The sequence below is a fragment of the Vulpes lagopus genome, chromosome 4 (genome assembly GCF_018345385.1).
Source record: "Vulpes lagopus strain Blue_001 chromosome 4, ASM1834538v1, whole genome shotgun sequence".
NCBI classification, from domain to species: Eukaryota; Metazoa; Chordata; class Mammalia; order Carnivora; family Canidae; genus Vulpes; species Vulpes lagopus.
This window is the reverse complement of record NC_054827.1, coordinates 119,970,020-119,988,002: the sequence shown is the minus strand read 5'-3', so window position 1 is coordinate 119,988,002 and position 17,983 is coordinate 119,970,020. Positions and strand designations below refer to the sequence as shown.

Sequence of the window (17,983 nt, the reverse complement as noted above, 5' to 3'; positions counted from 1 at the left end):
ATGATGCTGCTGTGAACATGAGCATTTGGATTTTGAATTCTTTTTTCTAAGTCAGCTTTACGAGGCATATATGTCCGGTAAAATCCACACTTCTTGGCACACAGTTCTTTGAGCTTTGGCAGACACAGGAGTGTAACCCTCACCACAGTCCAGATGTGGGACATTTCCATTACCCCAAAATGTCCCCCCATACCCCTGGTAGCACCCACTCTGTTTTCCATCCTTTACAGAATGTCTTAGACATGGAATCAGACAGTCTGTGGCCTTTGGGTCTGGCTGCTTTCCCTGGCATGGTGCATGTGAGATGTACCCACATTGTAGTGTGAGTCAGGAGTCTGTTCCTTTATGTGGCCAGGCTGCTTTCCTGGGTGCAGATGGGCCACAGTTTAGGTATCCCCTCACCTACTGAAGGACAGCTGGGTATTTCCAGGTTTAAGCAGTGCATAAAGCTGTTCTAGACACTCAACAGGATTTGCATGAACGTGTATCTCGTTTCTCTTTGATAAATATCTAAGGGTGGAATTTGAGGGCCATGGGTGTTCTCACCACCTTGCTAATGTCATTTTGTTTTATTCTTTTATTCTGGTCATTTTAATGGGCATATAGTGCTCTGTAATGGTGGCTTTAACTTGTATTTTCCTAAAGACTAAGGATCTTGAACCTTTTTTAATGTTCTTTTCTTTTTGCCAACCATGTATCATCTGATGAAATATCTACCCAAATCTTTGCCCCTATTTTTATTGGATTTTGTTCATATTTACTGACTTCTGAGAGTTTTTTTATATATTTTGAGTCCAAGTCCTGTATCAACGTGTTTTGCATATAGCTTATCCTGGTCCGTGGCTTGGCTTTCACTTTCCTTCCCAGTGTGTGGGCTAAGAGGAGGGTGGGATTTGTGGGTCATGGGGAAGATTTCTTTGTGCAGAGCCAATAGCCTGTGTGCTCCTGGCCCTGTGACCTCGGCTTCCGGGGGAGCGGTCTGCCCATTCAGCTCATCTGCGCTCCCTCGCCAGAATGGAGCAGGCCCCTCCCAGCTCTGAAGTGAGGCCCCCTTCCACCAAACAGCAACCCAGACCACTGAGAATCTTGAAAGGCAAATAACCTAGACTATTGTGTAATTCCAAGGTTTGTGCCTAAAGGTCACGACCTCTGCCTTTGCCCATGTGATTCTCTAACTGCGTCTCGTCCGAGTGCAATTTCAGCAATCTCTGTCAGAAGTCACTCAGGGGAAGGCATCGTCTGTGTCTTCCATGGGCACATTAGGTGTAATCAAAGCCAGGAGAGCTGTCTAAGTTTTGCTCTGAATCAGAATAACCTGCAATCTCAGGTTCCTACTCAGATGCTGGGGTGCAGCAGCCATGGCTCTTTGGTTGGGTCTCTTTCCTCTTTTGGTCCCTATTGGAAATCAGGTTCACAGGATGATACGAATGGATGTATGCATTGGAGAATACACCTGTATCTAAAATCCTTCTGCTTCCTTTTCTCAAGGAAGGTGACCTGGATTCAAAATTGTTCTGCTTTGCGTGTAGCAGACACTCCCTGAGTGGTTGCTGAAGGAGGCCAATAGTTTAAATTCCTCCTGGCTTCTGCCTTAGCTTCTATTCCTGCTGCTCACACTAGAGCTTTTTGCAGTTGAGAGACTTCAGCACAGCTCCCCTTATCCCAGCCATGCCATGGCTCAGAGACGCTGCTGGCCAGAGGGATGGGTCCGCGCTTATGATAGTTATGGCTTTAAAAATGCCAGGAGTTAGCTTTGCTTTGGTGGCCTGTCCCTCACTGCCCGCCGTGCGCTCACAGTGTGTGCTGTTTGGACTCCTGGGGCTTTCCTGCCCTCTGACTTCAGTTGAGAGTTCTGAGTTTTGGGAGTTTCTTCATGATTTGTTGCATGGGCCAGATTCTGCTTTTGTGTAGTAAATAGCGTCAACATAGTCTCACATTCCTCCATACTTTGGCTTTTTCTTCCAAGAAGTCTCATACTTCTGCTTTTGCAAAAAATTAATCAGTGGTCCTTCAAGGAATTAAAAGTATGATCTCTTTTCTTTGTAGTCAGGCTCCAGCAGGGACTTTCCAAATAGGAGCAACTGCTAGTAGAATTGGAAGTAAACGTAACCTTGAGCTGTGAGCTGTGAAGAAGTGGTCCGCCTGCCCCCTGAGCTCTGCAAAAGGGGGCCTCCAGGGAATGCTGGGAACACCTTCCTTTCAGAGCTTAGCCTGAACGGGACTATGGTCACAGATGGTCTCGAGGCTCTTTCAAAAAAGCTAAGAGGGACCGTTCACGGCTGCTTTCACTTCTGGCACGGCCACACTGAAAGCACAATGACACAGCCATCCAAACGGCAGATCCCCATGTCTGGGGGCAACTGGGGGGAATGTGCCTTCCCACTAAGGTTAAGGCAGGTTCTTCATGCTTTGTTTGAAAAGAGAGGGTAGGTGGGTATTGGGAGACTGTAAGGGGCGTGAGTGGCCTTCTGCGCTCCATGCTTCTATATCACGTGAGGCCTTCACAAGACACAGGCTGGGCCCTTAAACATCAGATGTTTATTTCTCGTGGTACTGCCAGCCGGGAGCCCCAGATGGTGCTGCCATCAGAGCTGGTTGCTGGGGAGGCCTCTTCCTGGCCTGCGAATGGCCGCATCCCTCTGTGTCCTCAGGTGGCCTTTCTTCTGTGATCACAGCCTCTTAAAAAGGACGCTAATCCTGCTGGATCAGGCCCCCACCCTTATGACCTCATGTGACCCCATCATCAAATATAGCCACACTGGGGTTAGGGCTTCAACATAGGGATTCCGAGGGCACTTCATTCAGTCTGGAACAAACACTGTGTTTACCCAGAAACTAGGCATAGCTTCTCTTCTGTCAGCTGTTGTTTCTAGAGAGAGAGAGACAGGCTGAAAATCAAGTGACTGAGCTCGTGATGGCCCCTAGTCTGCGGAGCTCAGGAGAGTGAGAGCAGATGGGGCAGGGGTGGGTATGTGGGCCTGCACCTCGTGTTCTGCTGGTGGTGGCTATGGCAGAGTGAGACTGGAAGAGAGAGGATGTTCCCCCATCCCCCAACCTCCCCACCCCCGCCATGAGGTAGAGCGAGTCATCTGTATCACAGGGGCTTTAAGAATGAGGCCCAGGGTTGTAATTCCATGTCCAGGGGCCCCTCTCTCTGTGATTATCCTGTGGCTGTTTATGCTGTGTTCTTATGGTCATGGGCTGAGCAGGAGGGGAAGGAGTTCCTGCCTCATTATATTTTCTCAAGGGGCTGTGATGCCCTGTGGGTTATAGACTGGGAGGTGGGAGTCACCCTGGAGAGGGAGACACCAGGAGGGTTGTTGGGGGGCGTGGAGCCCCTCTCCTGCCTACCCCACTCCCTAGTGAAGCTGCACTTGACCCTCCTGGATGTCCCAGTGTTCTGTGTGGCCTTAGAAGTGGCCTTTGCCCCTTGCCTCCAGGACCAGGCACATAATGGCCTCGGATGATGGTGATGAGTGACCTGTCCCTTTGCAGAGTTACCGTGGGAAGAAGGGTCTTGCCCCCAGATCCCCCGTGCACACTCACGCACCATCTGATCTCGAGATTCCAAATGGGGGTCCAGAGTTGCCAGACCTTCCAGTTTCCCAAAGGAAGCCAGCAATCATCTTAAGGCACAATGTTTGTGAATTTGATATATTGGATGTGACTTCATAATTTAATGCTCTGCAGGCTAAAGCAGACCATGATGGGCTGAGGGTTCTGGAGAGGGCAGAGCTGCATGCATGTCTCAGGGACAGGCACGGGGCTGCTGGAGGGCTTCCTGGGGCTGGGGAAGACTGAGGTCCCCCTTTCCCTTCTCGTCCCCTCCCTGAACTGGCCAGGGTGTGGCCACACTGCTTCTTTCTGTTCCTCAGACGTGTCCAGCTCCTTTCAGCCTCATGGCCTTTGTGTTGGCTGATGTCCTTCCGGCCCAGAAGGTTCTTCCTGGGGTTCTGCACAGCCGCTACCTTGTCACCCAGCTCCCAGCTCAAAATTCAGAAGGTTGCCCATTCGGAAGGTTCCCCCAACCGCCAGTGCCTCTGCCGTGTCACCCACTATAGATCTCTGCACAGGCCTGCCTGCCATCGGACCTCCTCCGTGCATGCCTGTGCATGCATGCATGTGTACACATGTGCACGCACATGTGTATCTGCTCTTAGCCTACTCTAGAACATGCGTTCCCTCAGGATGCCTGTTTTCTGCTGTCCTCCTTTATGTTTACACTGATAGCTAGCACATAGCAGGTGCTCAAGCAATGAAAATTGAAGAAAATAGGATTGACTATGATTTATGCTTTATTATTATTGTCTTAGGTTATAGTCTGTAATTGAAATACACTTTCTCATTTTCATCATTTTCTTGACAGTTAAGAGGAAAAAGAGTTCCAAATCAGAGGCCAAGGGTACAGTGTCTAAAGTCACTGGGAAGAAGATCACCAAGATCATTGGCTTGGGGAAGAAAAAGCCATCAACAGATGAGCAGACCTCATCAGCAGAGGAGGATGTCCCCACTTGTGGTAAGACGGAGGGTGCCTGGGTATGAGCGGCGCTCATCCGGTGCATGGCCTCTTCTGGAGTTGCGTTTGCATCTACTGGGCTCTTTCAAGACAGACTTGTGATCCTCAGAATGGTGGGAAATGTACTACATTTTTACTGCTTATTAATAAAAGATCTTGCAGGGGTTTGAAATGATCTCTGAGGTTCTTTCAAGATGAAAAACAAATTCTTTCTTTGATCCCATGAAGTTCTCCCAAATTCCTTTTAAACGTTTCTAAACTGGGACACATGCACAGGCCTTGGTGAGCAAAGGAGGTAGTGTGGAGCCTAGCATGTGCATGGGGTGACAGCGCTTTCCCAGGGCTACACCGGTAGAACAAGCATCCTGGCGGGCTGCATGTCTCAGACCTCAATTTCAAGCAAGTAGAGCCTGATGGACCATCCCATCATCAGCCCATCACCTGAAGTCCTTTCTGAGCAGGTGCCCCTGCCAGGACAGGGTGGGCACCCATGATGTGGCCCCGGCCCTCTTAGGGCTATCGCTTGTGTGGCACAGGGGGGTCTGAAGGAGGGATCACAGGGAGAGACATGCAGTGCGTCCTGGTGATGAAGAGGAGGGAAACCAGGGCAGCGGGAGTGTCTCCCAGGGACCCAAGTGAAGTGGAGGCATGGGCAGGGGGCTGCTGGGAAGGGGTGGCGGTTGTACAGACACCCATTTCCTCAGGCACCGAGCAGTCCTTTGCTGGAGAACAACACTCAAAGCCAGACCGCAGGGCTTTGGCCTCTATTAGGAATCGAGGCGGGCCTAGGTGCCCGTGCACTCCAGCGGCACGGCCAGTGTTCTGTCAGGGCAGGTCCTTGGTCTCTTCCTTCTGCACACTTGCTCTACTCACCCCTGTGTCTCAATGAGCACAAGTGGGCACCCTGTCTGCCCAAGGTATGGGGCCTTATATGGGGGGATACACGGTCCCAAGTGCCCAAGTTGGCCATATAGACAAAGATAAATTAATGCAACAGCTGCCCCGTCCCAGGATGTGAGCTATGCCAGGAGGACAACAGAAGAGTCAGTGCTACAGTGGAGGGGGTGGGTTACAGAGCTGGCTGGGTGCCAGAGCTTGCAGGAGCCAGGTGTGTGCTGCACCCTGAGGATAGGTCCAGGTGAGGTCCTAGCTCCCTCTGGCTGTGATGGTTGTGGTTCTAGGAAGCTGCACATGTGAGACTTCAAGGCCTGGTAGAGTCATGTCCTTTGTCAAGCCTTGGCTACCCTGGGTGGTGATGCAGAAGTGTCCATACAGGGGAAGCTGGCTGGGCAGACGGCGGGGGGCGGGGGGCTGGTGAAGTGGCCGCTTCTGGACTTTTGGGAGCAGAGTGCTACCAAAAGGAGACCAAGGGTCCCTGCATCTGTCCCTAGTCAAATGGCAATACGTAGTAGTCCTAGAAGCAGGCTGACTGAAGCTCTTTCTGTTACGCTACATAAAAGAGAGAGTTTCACCTTGCTGATGTTATAGCAGAGTGGACGGGGCCCAGGCCCAGAGGGCTGAGGTTACAGCAGGGGAAATGGGACCCTAACTCAAGGGGCTAGGGGCTAAGGTTACAGCAGAAGGGATGGGGCCTAGGCTTTGAGGGGCTGACATTACAGCAGACCACACAAGGCTCTAGCCCGGGAGGAGCAGAAGGAAGAACAGGAATTCGTTGATGCCAGGGTGCTATTTTATCTCCGCCTCTGCCTTTCTTGGTGCCACAAGAAGCCCTTGGTGGTGTGGGATTGTTTCTCCCTTGGGTTGGCCCTGGAGGGCAGTTAGGAATTATAAATGGAAACAGGAAATTATCCAACAAAGGGAACTGCTTTTTTAGCTTCATTTTTGTCTTTTTTTTTTTTTTTGTCTTTTTTGGTCTATTTATTTATTTGAGAGAGAGAGAGTGTGTGCGTGTGCAAGCGGGAGAGAGGGAGAGAAAATCTCAAGCAGACTCCCTGCTGAGCGTGGAGCCTGACACAGGCTACACTCTCCTGATCCTGAGGCCTTGACCTGAGCAGAAACCAAGAGTCAGACACTCAACTGACTGAGCCACCCTGGCACCCCCCACCCCCAGTTTTTGTCTTTTAAACCGCTCTAGGTCAGCAGAAGGAAGTAGAAACATTTGTGTGGAATGTGGGGAGACTCTGGGGTCCAGACCCCATTACAAACAGTGCGCTGAGCCTGGGAGGCTGTGGCCTGCTCTAAGCTGCACAGCTGGGAGCAGCGGTGGTGGGGAAGCTGGCCCGCTGACCCAGCTCTGCCCCCGCCTTCCGCATCTGCCCGCTCATAACCCCTCATAAACAGCCTCGCTGTGCTGGTGCTCGGGCACTGCAGGAAATCCTGTTGCTGGCACTTTCTTGGAAACATAGTTGGCTGCTCCATGTGCAGGAAGGGGGAATCTGGGGGCTGTAATTACACGTGTGGATTTCCACCAAACTGCTCGGAGGACATCGTTTGTGTCTATTAAGAGAATTTCCTCTCTCGGTAAGATTTGAAATTGTCATCTAGATTTTCGCTGGGTCCCAGGGCCAGAGAAGGGATCTATAGAGAAAGGAATGGGGGAAATGACTGTTCTCAATTATTCTGGTACAGCTGCAAAGTTGTAGGCAGAAAATGTTAGCTAGCTAAGGGCCCGAGACTCTGACCATGCTGAGCTGTGGCCATGCAGCTGCTTGCCCCTGTGCTGCCAGCAGAGCTGAGCGGAGGGGGCCAGGCCAGAGGGGGCGTGCTGCTAGAAGATCCCTCCCAGGAGCAACAGAGACCTGGGTTCAAATTCAGGTTTTCTGCGAAACGTAATTGGGCAGGTGGGCCTCCAGATGCATAATAAAAACCCGTGTGTTGGGAGGAGGTGGTAGGAGATGGTTTCTGCGGGCACCCCCACACTGGCGAGTGGGGAGGGCCAGTGAGTCCCCTGGCCAGCTGACAGGGTCAGCCCCGCAAGCCCCATAGCACTGCTTCTTCCTGCCCTGAACCCTGTGGTGATGGTGAGCGTTGGCTGGGTGAGCGCTGCACTTGGACATGTGCATGCTATGATTTGAGATGTGAGCCAGACCCATGAGCAAGGAAGGATCTTCTATTTGCCTTTCCCTGGTGCTTACAAGCCTATGACCTCCATGGTTGTTGTCAGGAAACGCATGTCCTCTCCCCCATCTGTGCCCCACTGGACCAGCGCACTAGCCTCCTGATCGGCCGCCTTCTCTGCGCCCTCCAGGCAGGTGGGAGCCGGGAAAACAGTGTCCTGTGCTGCTGCTCAGTTCAGAGCTGCTGACGGTCTTGCCTTGGCCCAGTTCTGCAGCTTTCTTTCCTGCCTTCCGGGACGAGATGCAGAGCCACCTTGCACCCCAGCCGTGCCCCAGAATCCAGCACAGAGCCTGGCAGACAAGGGCAGCTCCACCAGTTCACTGAGAGAATGAATTACCTTAAGCAGATCGGATTACCTCTGTGAGCCTCAGGTCTTTCCTCTGTGAAATGGGCCTGTACCTACCTTGTTTTTCTAAGGAAATTAAAGTTAAAAATCTTGAATGCTAAACTCTGGGCTTAATAAGTCATAATTCATGCTCAGCAAATGGTTGCTGTCATTACTCGTTTGTTCACCTGATGTGCTTGTTTTTAAAAACCTGAGCACACAGACCTATTCGAGGCAGTGTGAGGGCAGTGCCAGGTGCATGGCATGGGTAATAAGAAATACGGGAGCCAGGTGGAACGAGGTCTCCACGAGGCAGCATACCCTGAGCTAGTTTGAGGGCCTTGCTGGGTATTTCCAGGGCCCCTTCTAGCTTGACTATCCTGTGACTTTGTGACGTTCGCAGCACTAGTGTTTTTTGTTGTTGTTGTTGTTGTTTTTTTTTTAGTGGACGTACAGAGAAGCTGCCTGCCTCTTACCTTGTATCATAGTCAGCCTCACAAAAAATCAGGTGACCTTCGATCGAGGAGGTAGAAAGTGTTCTTGGTATAAGTCACAGCGCTGGGGCATTGGCACCCTCATTCTTGGGCACAAGCCTATTGGAGGACAGGCCCCTAAGGCGGTCAGCTGGGATTCGGGCACCGGTGGGACTGGATTCAGCCATTGGCAACATTGTCACCTCTGATACCCTCTCCCCACTTTCCCCAGTTGTTTCCTCCCAGCTGATTATAAATCGAGGCCTACCAAATGGAACCAGCCATCACGCTGGGCTGAGGCCTCTCAAGAGCAGGACCAGAGCCTGGCAGGCTGACACCACGTTTCCCACCCTACAGAGGGGAACTCAGTGGACACTTGGCCCCACTTCCGCCTGTTCTTCTGCAGCTGCTTGAACTTGAAAGCAGCTGGTACTGAGGCCAGAGACACCAGAGATCCTAACAGCTGAATGAGAGTGTGTTTGTGTCTCTCTAACCCTCTGCCCTTATGTTTGTTTAATCTCGGGCCTATAAAGTTACTTTTATAGCTCTAATGAAACCCTAAGCCTCTTACCATGGTTTTGCAAGAAATCTGAGTTTTGGGAGCAAGAATAATCTCAAAAAGTCAAACTGACATTACCAAACTGTGAAGATCCAGTAACATCTCACATAACATGATGGTGGGATCCAGAAAGAAATCAAATTGCATTGAAATTGCCTCATGCAGTTGGTGGAACTGCCCCGGGTGGGCTGGTGAGCCTGGGGTGGGCATACGGCTCTCGCTGGGCTGGAGGACCCCTGTGTCCCCACTCGCCAGCAGCCTGGCTGCACTTTGGCACCACCTGGCGGTGGCTGTGTGCTCTGGCTGAAATACTCGGGCCATTGGGATCCGTGTCCCCACCCGCTCTGTCCAAGTGTCAGGGGCCATGGGAACCTGCCCTGTGACTCAGATGCCATTTCCCTGTGCTCCCTACCCAGAAGATACGAACTTTAGGCCACCCCTTTCAGAGAAGACCAAAGGGCAGCAGGCCTGGCAGCAGAAGCCAGTTACCATGGGCTTTCCTGTTTGTAGAAATGTGCTTCTCATCCACTGTCATTTTCTTATTTGCTTTTCCCTTTGAGGACTGAAAATAAATGTAGGAAGCTGTAAAAATATGGTGATTTCCTATATCACATCCTCAATAAAAGGAGGATTTGTCCAATATAATCATTCCTTTTGTGACTCAAATGTCAAGAAATTCATAGCATTGGTGACTTTGGGCCAGGTTCATTCAGGGAAGGAAATATCATGAGAGTGCCTTGACCTGTTCCAGAGACGACCCCCGACCCCCGCCCTCCCATTAGTGGAGCATGCTGGAAAACTGCCCCCTCCACACTGTGGAGGGGTGCTCCTGAGCCAGAGTGCCCCCAAGTGCCGAGGTCTATAATAGAAAGTCACGTGCATGCTTAAAGGGAATGTGGTCACTGTTGTTAAGAAGTCAGCTCTGCTCTCAGGCCTTGCTGCTTAAATTTCTCTGTAAATATCCTAGCTTCTCACTTCCCCAGCACCTTGTGCATCAAGACCAGGGTCCTACTGTAGTTTCCGAGGTTCGTATATCCAGTTGTGGGATGTTTCAAGCCTTTGTTTCTCATGCTCCCTCTTCTCCAGGCCTATGGAAGAAGCCCCTGCCCCTTGATGAGGGCACCCCATCCCTGAACCACTCGGGCACAGGTGGGTCTCCCTCCTGCCAGCCCCAGTCACAGCATCTGCTGGTGCTCTGGAGCTCAGGACTTCCTTGTGAATTTGTTCCCTATCGTGTCCACTAAGTTCCTGGAGATTAGTTGCATGCTGCCTGCTTCCTCTTAGATGCACCATCACATCTGGCTCAAGGTCCTGCATGTTGGCTCATGCTCAGCACACCGGTGGTGGGTACAGTTTAAGTCGTCTCATAAACATCTAAAAAAGAGGGCTTTCTGTGTGTTTCTGTGCTTTCACATGGTACTGTGAACCTAGCTGTCCGTGGTTCTGATGGCCACTATGTGGGTCAGATGTTATAGCTGCCTAGATGTTTTTAAGTAGAACATTCTTTCTTCTTCTTCTTTTTTTTTTTAAAGAATAAACATGAGAACTATGCCATTTACAAATAGTATTTTATAAAATGAAAATAACCACTCTCTATTTGCTGTTGTCAACTTTTAAAAGAGCTTCAGGTCAGGCTTTGTCAGGTGGCCTGTAGTAGTCACGGGGGGGTTCAGGAGTGACCCCTTCCTTCACAGAGGAGCCCTCTCAGCCTCTGACTGGACCCCAGCATCTCTTCCCCGTCCCTGCACCTCCCTCCTGAATGTACAAATACAAGGGACTTGGCTTCCAGACGCTTGAGCCTATGGGCTAACTTCTCCCCTTTTTTTCTTATTTTACAAATACAGCAATCTAGGCTCCAAATGAAAGCTTGAACTCCAGGAGAAGCAGTGGAGCCTCAGTTTAGGGGTTATCAATAGAACCGCTGTCATGTCAAGCCAAACGAGAATTGCCATTTTATGAGTTCACCTCGTGAATTCACTGAGTATTTATCTATAATGTAGGAAGCGTCATTAAGCCCTGTAACTTGCCTGCGTGTTCTGAGTTTTGTTTTATGTCATTGCATAGCCTTTATTCATTGCCAGTGAGGTGTGTAAGATGCAGAACCTTAGTGTGGTAGAGACATAGAGAGAAGCAAAACGCATCCTCCCAAGCCCTTTGGAAAGGCATTATACACATCAGAACTGGAGAGGATTTCTTTTGTTTTTGAGCAGTGCTTGTGGGCATATGTGTATGTGTGCACATGCATGAATTGAAAGGGTGGCTGAATGATGAAGAAATCCTCGTTTTATTTCCTCCTTTTTGACCTGAGTTTTATGTGCCGTGTCACTCCCTTTCTCCATCTCAACGGCAGGGGGCAGTTGTCTCCTAGCATTATGGAGTGGGTGCAAGTAGCAGCCACCCTGTGAAATCTGGTTTCCGTGCCTTGTTCGGTCACATTTTGTGTGTTTGTCTGTTCGTTTGTTTGTGACAAATGAGAACGACCAGTTTCTCATATTTGAGAAGTGAGAATCTTCTTTAGAAGTGAGGATCATTGTTCTTATAATTGGATCCCATGTGTGGGGTACACACATCTCCCCATAGCGGTAAAGGTGTCATGCAGGGTCAGAGACATGTGCTTTCAGACCCAAGCCTATCAATCCCATCAGGGTGGACTTCACCTTTCTGACAAAATCTCAAAGCTGAGGCTGCAGGAAAAGCCAACAGGATGTCTTTGTCTCTGGTAGGACTCTCATGCCAGGACCTTCCATCATTTGCTGGAATGCGTCTGGTGGTGGGGGACTTGGCACCTCCCAAAGCCTCCTCTTCCCTGCAAAGCTTTCATTTTCAGAGTTTTTCCTCATGTTATATCAGAATCTGCCTTCCTGTAACTTCTGCTCTGGCTGTGTCATTTGCAGCTACTCAGAATAAATTCTACCCTGTTTTCATTGCTTCAGTTATGTGAGGACGGCCATCATGTTGTCATTTCCCTCCTGCCCTGAAAACACCGACAGCTCAGCCCTACCAAGCAGACCCCAGCTCCCCATGAAACCATTCACCATCCTCAAGTGCTCCTTGGCACACACTACTCACTGCAAAGACCTTAGGGGCTTCTGGGGTGGACTGTCTGCCTTACGAGAGCCCCCAAAGCTGGTTGAAGGTAGTGACCAGGCAGCTCCTGTTTGTATGGGTCTGCATTTGCAGGCATGTGGGGGTTTGGTGTGTTCCCTAACCATCTGACCTCGGTCCCCTTGCAGGCTATCTCAACGTGCTCTCCAACAACCGCTGGCGGGAGCGCTGGTGCCGGGTCAAGGATAACAAGCTCATTTTCCACAAGGACAGGACTGATCTCAAGACCCACATTGTTTCTATTCCTCTCCGCGGCTGTGATGTGATCCCGGGCTTGGACTCCAGACACCCCCTGACATTCCGACTGCTTCGCAATGGACAGGAGGTGGCCGTGCTGGAGGTAAGGTACTGCTCGAGCTCACGCTCAGAGATGGTTCCTGCAGCGATGTCCCTGCCACTTTCCCCAGGGCACCATGGCTTCTGATCCTATCCTTCTAGCCTACCATGCACCGTCCTTCCTGCCCACCATGGTGGCCTCTGCTGGGCTCTTTTGTCACCTCCTCCTCTGCATGTGGTGCTGGATGTACAGCTGGTGCCCATTCTTCCTACACCCTGCACCAGACCACCTCCTGGCTTCCTTTCCTCCATGTGCATTTGCATGGAGATTAGATCTATGATTGCATACAGGGCACTGCTTTTTAAATGCAGCAGAAAAATAACTCCTTTTCCCCCTGAGTATGGTCTACCTTTGAAACAATGGTATTTCTTCAACTTGCCCTTTGGAGTCTACTTTGCAGATGAAATGGGTTTTTACTCTTTCTTTCTCTTTCTTTTCTTTTCTTTTTATTTTTTCTTTTCTTTCCTTCCTTCCTTCCTTCCTTCCTTCCATTTTCTTTCTTTCTTTCTTTCTTTCTTTCTTTCTTTCTTTCTTTCTTTCTTTCTTTCTTTCTTTCTTTCTTTCTTTCTTTCTTTCTTCCTTCCTTCCTTCCTTCCTTCCTTCCTTCCTTCCTTCCTTCCTTCCTTCCTTCCATTTTCTTTCTTTCTTTCTTTCTTTCTTTCTTTCTTTCTTTCTTTCTTTCTTTCTTTCGAGAGCGTGCATACATGTGTGGGAGCTGGGGAGAGGGGCAGAGGGAGAGGAAGAGAGAGAATCTTAACCAGACTCCATGCCCAGCACAGATCCCAACACAGGGTTTGATCCCACGACCCTGACATCATGGACCTGAGCTGAAATCAAGAGTCGGACACCTAACCGACTGAGCTACCCAAGTGCCCCAAACAGGTGTTTATAGACAGTGGCTTGTGTGCCAATTACTAAAGAACACCTTTAATTCCCAAGAGCCTGCAGCTTTGTGTACATTCGTTATATGTTTGCCTGCTTTTCTGGAACTTCTTTTTCACTAAAGCAGAAAAGCAATTGAAACTGGTTTCTTAGCAGTCTACTGAAAACTTCCAATTGTGATTTTCATCTATTATACTATTAATTTGTTTTCTATCTACTATTAATTCAGACCTTCTTTATCTTTTTGTTCATTTACATGATTAAGACCCAAAGACGTGCACACACACACATACCCTGAACACAAGTACCAGGTGTGTGAACCTCCAAAGCTTGTGGATGTGGGATGTGTAGATGACAGACACACAAAGCTGCATAAGCTTTGGAGGAAAGGCTGGGGTGATCTCTGTTTCTCAGGTGTAGGATGCTCAGTGATGGTAGTGGTAGATGGACGGGGAGCGAGCCCATGGCTTGGGGCCATGATCAAGGTGGTCCATGAGGTTGTCTAGTAGGTCTTGATAGGAGATGGGAGTTTGTTTCAAAGACTTTGTTCAAAGAAAAGACCATTTTTGTCAGGAACAGGGAAAAGACTAAATCTGGAGTTCTTCATTCCATGCACTGGTGGCCTGTGAGGGTGACCAGGAGTGACACATGGACCGCGGCCGTCTGCGGACTCACAGTCCTGATACCACTGGGGTCCGCACCTCCAGGCCCCAGTCCTTGTTCTGCCACACAGTGGGATCACGCTACATCTTTTGTATTCTCTCGGCTTTTAGATTCACCTGTAAAATATGAGCATTGGGCCAGAATCTGTACTTAGTAAGATTTATGCAGGGTGAAGACTGTAGGGTGGGTGCAGGGGACAAAGCTAAAACACAAAGGAGGAAACTGTGCCCTTGATGTAAAACAAGGCAGGTCTCCTGTACGAGCTTCAGCAACAGAGCTGGGAAGGGGGCCAGGGGCAGGAGTTGGAGCATGCTGGATGCAGGAAGGGAGAGAGGGCGGATCTGGGAGCAGCCTGCTGAGGAAGGCACCCTTGTGCCTCTGTAGCCCACAGGTGGGGCAGGCTCCCAGCTCCCAGGTTTTGTGAGGGAGGACTCGATCCTGGGATCTGGGATCATGCCCTGAGCCAAAGGCAGGGCTCAACCACTGAGCCACCCAGGTGTCCCCCTATCTAAGCATTTTTCAAAGTATTTTAACACACTATGTAACATGTGATTGATACACTTACACTAAAGCTTATGGTTTTCTTCATAGTTTATATAATTTTCTCATAGCTTGTAAAAAAATAACCCTGTGTTGTTAGACTGAAATTAGAGGTATTCGTTTGATCTCATGACTCAGTACAGAAATAGAGATGGATGTGGGTGTATGAATGCACATGTGTGCATATGTATACTTATAAATGCATACATGTACACAACAGACAAGTGCATGAATACACAAACACACACACACACACACACACACACACACACACATCTATTTCTGATTCCCACCAGGAGGAATCCACTAACAGCTTTCTGGAGAAATGGCTGATTCTAGGCCTAGGCCAAGGAAAGGTACAAGAGGAGCTGGGCATGTCTCATCAGAGCATAGCGGGGATTGTGGCTTCTTATACAGGGACACAGCAAAGGCCTCAGGGGCCAGCTCGAATGGCCTTCCACTGGCCAAATCGAGGATAATTCCATCAAAGTAATATTTCATGTTAATAGCTCTGGGAATATTTATAGTTACGTGTATTCTGATCAGTGTTCAACTTGTCAAGGCTATAAATATAAAACCTCATTTCCTTTAAGTTGTTAAGCTAAACTTAATAGAGCTTCATATTAAAAATTAGTTATTTTAATGAAAATATTTCTTTTTTCTTTTTTTTTTTAAGATTTATTTACTTTAGAGAGAAAGAGAGAGAGCATGAGCAGTGGGGAGGGGCAGGCAGAAACAGACTCCCTGCTGAGCAAGGAACACAATGTGGGCCTCGATCCCAGGACCCCAGAATATGGCCTGAGCCAAAGGCAGACACTTAACCAACTGAGCCACCCAGGCACCCCAAAAATATTTTTTTACACTTATGTAAACATAGTAGATATGGAAGAAAGTTTTTTTGTACCATCTAATCAAGAGAATTAAGATTGCCATTTCAGGCTGGTTTAGGAGCCCCAACAGGGCTTCAGGGGGATAGAGTTCAGGGCCCACAGAGGCACAGGCCCCGTGGGGTTTCCCGGTCAGTCTGGCTGAGGCTGCTGTTTCTGGCCACGATTTTTTTATGGAATTAATGACACTTGATAGGCAACTTCCTTCAGCTGAGATTTAACTCCACACAGTAATTCCTGCACTTCCCACCCACTGCCTTTCCCCAAAATAATAAGATGGTGAACACATCACTCAGGCCAAGACCACGTCTCCGTTGCTTCTTCATGCCCCTCACGTGCTTCCAGCCACATTCCCTTTGCTGCCACGCAGTCTCTGTCCTGCTGTGAGGAAATGTGAGAGTCCTTACCATCACTTAAGTACATGCATGCTTCTCCCTTCTCCTCCCTAGGCCTCCTCTTCTGAGGACATGGGCAGATGGATTGGGATTTTGCTGGCTGAGACAGGATCCTCTACAGACCCTGGGGCCCTGCACTACGACTATATCGACGTGGAGACATCTGCGAACGTCATTCAGACGGCCAAACAGACCTTCTGGTAAGATCCCTGTGAACTGGCTCTGGAGCCAAACTATGCTTTTCTTTCACAATTTTTTTTTTTAACTTTTGTGTGCATAGACTCAGGGGAGGAAACAGCTAAAGACTTTCCCTTTTGTATCATATTGATCCAAACTTTGCTGAAATTTTTGTCATTTTCTCCCTCTGTGTTTTTCTATTGGAGAAGGGGTGGCAAACTTTTTTCTATAAAGTGCAAGACAGTAAGTATTTTTGGCTTTGTGGCCCAAACGTTTTGTGTAAAAACTATTCTGCTCTGCCATCATAGCCACACACCACACGTAAGCAAATGGGCATGCTGTGTTCTAATAAACCTTTATTGCAAATGCAGGCAGCAAGCTGGGTATGGCCCATGGGCTGTAGCTTGCTGACCCTTGTATTAAGGGGACAGTTCTTTGCAGTAGATAATTTACATCTACTGTAAGTAATGAGGGCTGAATTTTCAAAGTCTTCAGTCATGTACTTTTATTTATTGTTGTGGTTTTTATTTTTTTAAAAAGGCTTATATATGAAAACATTTTTTGAACCATATATCTATAACATAATGATGACAAGGATAATCATAGCAGCAGTTCTCAAGGTTAGGTCTGCAGACCCAAAGGCATTTGAGATTCAGGCAGCTCAATAGGCTAAACTGGTTTCATAGTAATACTGGTCTAAAGCCTGTGCCTTGGGGCTGTGAGGGAAGTGGCTCTGGACCAGGAGGAGGGAACTCAGGCTCTGTGTGGCATTTCCTAAGGGGAAATTCTAGACAAGGGCTCTATTACCTCTCAGTGCTCCAGCTCCTTTTGTAGAGATGAGGCTAGGGGAGGCGGTATCTGTCTGGAGCCACATCTGGAGCTTCCTCTGGTCTCATGTCTCCAATCCCTGGACCTCTGCTCCTTTTTCCCTCCTCGGCAGAGACGTCTGCTTTGGAGGCTGAGGACAGATGGCTCAAAACAAAGCAGGTGATGGAGTTGTATCAGACGCCCATGATGATAAACCCACTGGCAGCTGTGGGCAGACCCACCAGTGTTGTCTGCGAAGGAGAGACCCAGTGTCCATGAGCTCCACCATCTAGTTTTGACACGTGTGGTGTTTGCAAGGAGTTCCAGTGGTCTTCATGTATCTCTCAAGTGGTGCTATAGAATGAACATTTATTGTTTGGCCAGGATGTTCTGGGGCCAGTGGAAGCAACGTGGGCTCCTATGAGGGATTGAGCCACATGTTACACCCAACTCCGGTGAATAGCCTTGACAGCATGAATTAACTTCTGTATGACTTTTCCAGAAAATCTCCAGGAACATTAGAGGTTTCCTAAAGTATAGACTCCCCATTTTTACAACTGCCTTTTGTGTGAAATCAGGGTGACCTAGTCGAGTACTGACTCTTCTGTTCATATTCACTATTTTTCCATAAACACACCCTATCCAGTCGGCAGCATGCGGTGGATTGCAGCAAACCCTTTAATCATTCAGCACACGTACTAAATGAGCACATTTAATCAGTGGCTTTTAAAGAAATGTATTATCCATAAACCAGGTTTTACAAAATCTCCACATCTAGAGCAACATCAAAGAAAGGAGTTTGTGGTTTTTAACTGCTTCTTTGGAACTTTATTAGATCACGGGGCCTCTCCTTATGCATGAGTGTCCTCAGTGGTAATCAGCAAACTAATAACCATACCTCAGAGAAGTGTGAGTATCAGTATTTCCCCTAGAACAAAACCCAGCTTCTACTTCCCAAATGAGTGCAATATTAATCTAAACGAAATGTGGGCAGGTCACATTTTTGAGAAAGGAACGTAGATTGCAATATTGAAAAATTATTTATTAACAATATGCATGTAAGGAGTTTATGACTGCAGGAATTTTTGCTACCTCATTAAAATCTTTATAAATGTTAGCAATAAAGGATATTTTCGTTTTTCAGTTTTCTAGCTAAACATTCTTATAAAACTTGAGAGAAGAGATTTAACAAGCAAGTAATGTTCAAAATATAAAATATGGCATCTTGCCAGTATGATA

The 17,983-nt window shown here is 48.6% G+C and overlaps 1 protein-coding gene across 7 annotated transcripts in view; it reads left to right on the top strand.

The window, feature by feature from the left end:
• AFAP1 (actin filament associated protein 1) overlaps positions 1-17,983 on the top strand; it is a 141,477-nt gene that overhangs the window by 98,846 nt on the left and 24,648 nt on the right. For 5 of the 7 annotated variants that reach the window (XM_041752320.1, XM_041752318.1, XM_041752319.1 and 2 more), the window contains 4 exons: positions 4,367-4,516; positions 10,038-10,100; positions 12,185-12,396; positions 15,815-15,960. In XM_041752320.1, coding sequence (XP_041608254.1) covers positions 4,367-4,516; positions 10,038-10,100; positions 12,185-12,396; positions 15,815-15,960 — 571 coding nt within the window. The remainder of the gene's footprint in view (positions 1-4,366; positions 4,517-10,037; positions 10,101-12,184; positions 12,397-15,814; positions 15,961-17,983) is intronic. The other 2 variants (XM_041752322.1, XM_041752324.1) reach the window with 1 other exon arrangement.